This window comes from Sinocyclocheilus grahami, unplaced genomic scaffold, assembly GCF_001515645.1.
Source record: "Sinocyclocheilus grahami isolate Dianchi unplaced genomic scaffold, SAMN03320097.WGS_v1.1 scaffold343.1, whole genome shotgun sequence".
NCBI classification, from domain to species: domain Eukaryota; kingdom Metazoa; phylum Chordata; class Actinopteri; order Cypriniformes; family Cyprinidae; genus Sinocyclocheilus; species Sinocyclocheilus grahami.
In genome coordinates, this window is record NW_015505522.1 from 1904334 (window position 1) to 1905584 (window position 1251).

Genomic DNA, 1251 nt, shown 5'->3' on the forward strand with positions numbered 1-1251 from the left:
TCGATCCAGAATCGTTGGAGAGAGAATCGCGATGCATCGATGGATTGATTTTTTCTCCCACCCCTAATTTTAATGGGAATAATTAAGTGCGAAAATAACTGAAGGATATATCTATTTGCTAAATAAACTAAGCCAACTAACATTATACACATTCTTTTGGTTTTCTGTACCCAGTATTTCTAAATATTATAAATGCAATGAAAATACAGGTATCTATACTCGGTATCGGCAAGTACCAAAAATAAAAGTAGCGGTATCGGCCTCGTTCTGGAAAAAGTGGTATCGGTGCATCCCTACTTATAAAGCACATATTAATTTCTTATTCTGCATGATCACATTTTAGATCTCTTAATCCAACCCATACCTAAACTAACAACTACCTTACTAAAAATTAACAAACAGCAAATTAGGAGTTTATTGAGGCAAAAGTTATTGCTGATAGTTAGGAAATAGTGGGAATTGGTCCCCAAAATAAAGAAAGTGTGATCATATAGGCCTAATATTTTGATGTCCTAAGTTGACAGATAATCATTTTCTGAAGGTTAAGCACCATTCGTTGCATCCGTTACTGATCAGATGAAGGCCGTGATGTTGAGGTCGGTCTCACCTGAGCTGATGTTCTCTGAGGTGACACAGCACATCCATGTGAAACAGATGAGTGTAGATGGTGTTTAGGTCCTAAACGAGACAAACACACACATTAGTGAGCCACACCTGATGCTCTCTTAACTCAGATCAGCATCAGGACCATTTGTTCACACTGTGATTGGCTGATCGGATTGCCATTATTTATTTTTATAGTGACTCTAACCCAAGTATGGGGTCATGCTGAAGCAAAATGATGGTGCATTTTACATTGTAAAATTGCAGTGTGCAATACTAACACTCAATTCAAAACGGTTATGAATAACTGTGACCAGCATGAGATCATACACAGCATTGATACACTGAATAACAGAAATACAGTATATCTATTACAAGCTCCAAAGACAAATCATTAGTATCGATGATTAGCTTCTTGTCTTAGTGTTTTATTGTAAAGCAAACCACCGATTATTATTAAGCAACAGCATGAAGATATGGCACCGTTATTAAATGTCAGAATGTTATTGGTGTATATAAACAGACAGTGTTGTGCATTAGCTACAGATACTCATCTTTTCAAAAACAAACTAATGTTGAAATCCAACTAAATAAATCACATCAGGTTCAGTGTTGGGGAAAGTTACTTTTAAAAGTAATGCATTACAA

The 1251-nt window shown here is 35.9% G+C and overlaps 1 protein-coding gene across 1 annotated transcript in view; it reads right to left on the reverse strand.

Moving 5' to 3' along the window:
* The window catches only part of LOC107603232 (rap guanine nucleotide exchange factor 6-like), a 106442-nt gene that overhangs the window by 82842 nt on the left and 22349 nt on the right, over positions 1 to 1251 (reverse strand). Inside the window, exon 2 of the mRNA XM_016295975.1 lies at positions 608 to 678. Within this exon, the coding sequence (XP_016151461.1) occupies positions 608 to 678 (71 nt within the window). The remainder of the gene's footprint in view (positions 1 to 607; positions 679 to 1251) is intronic.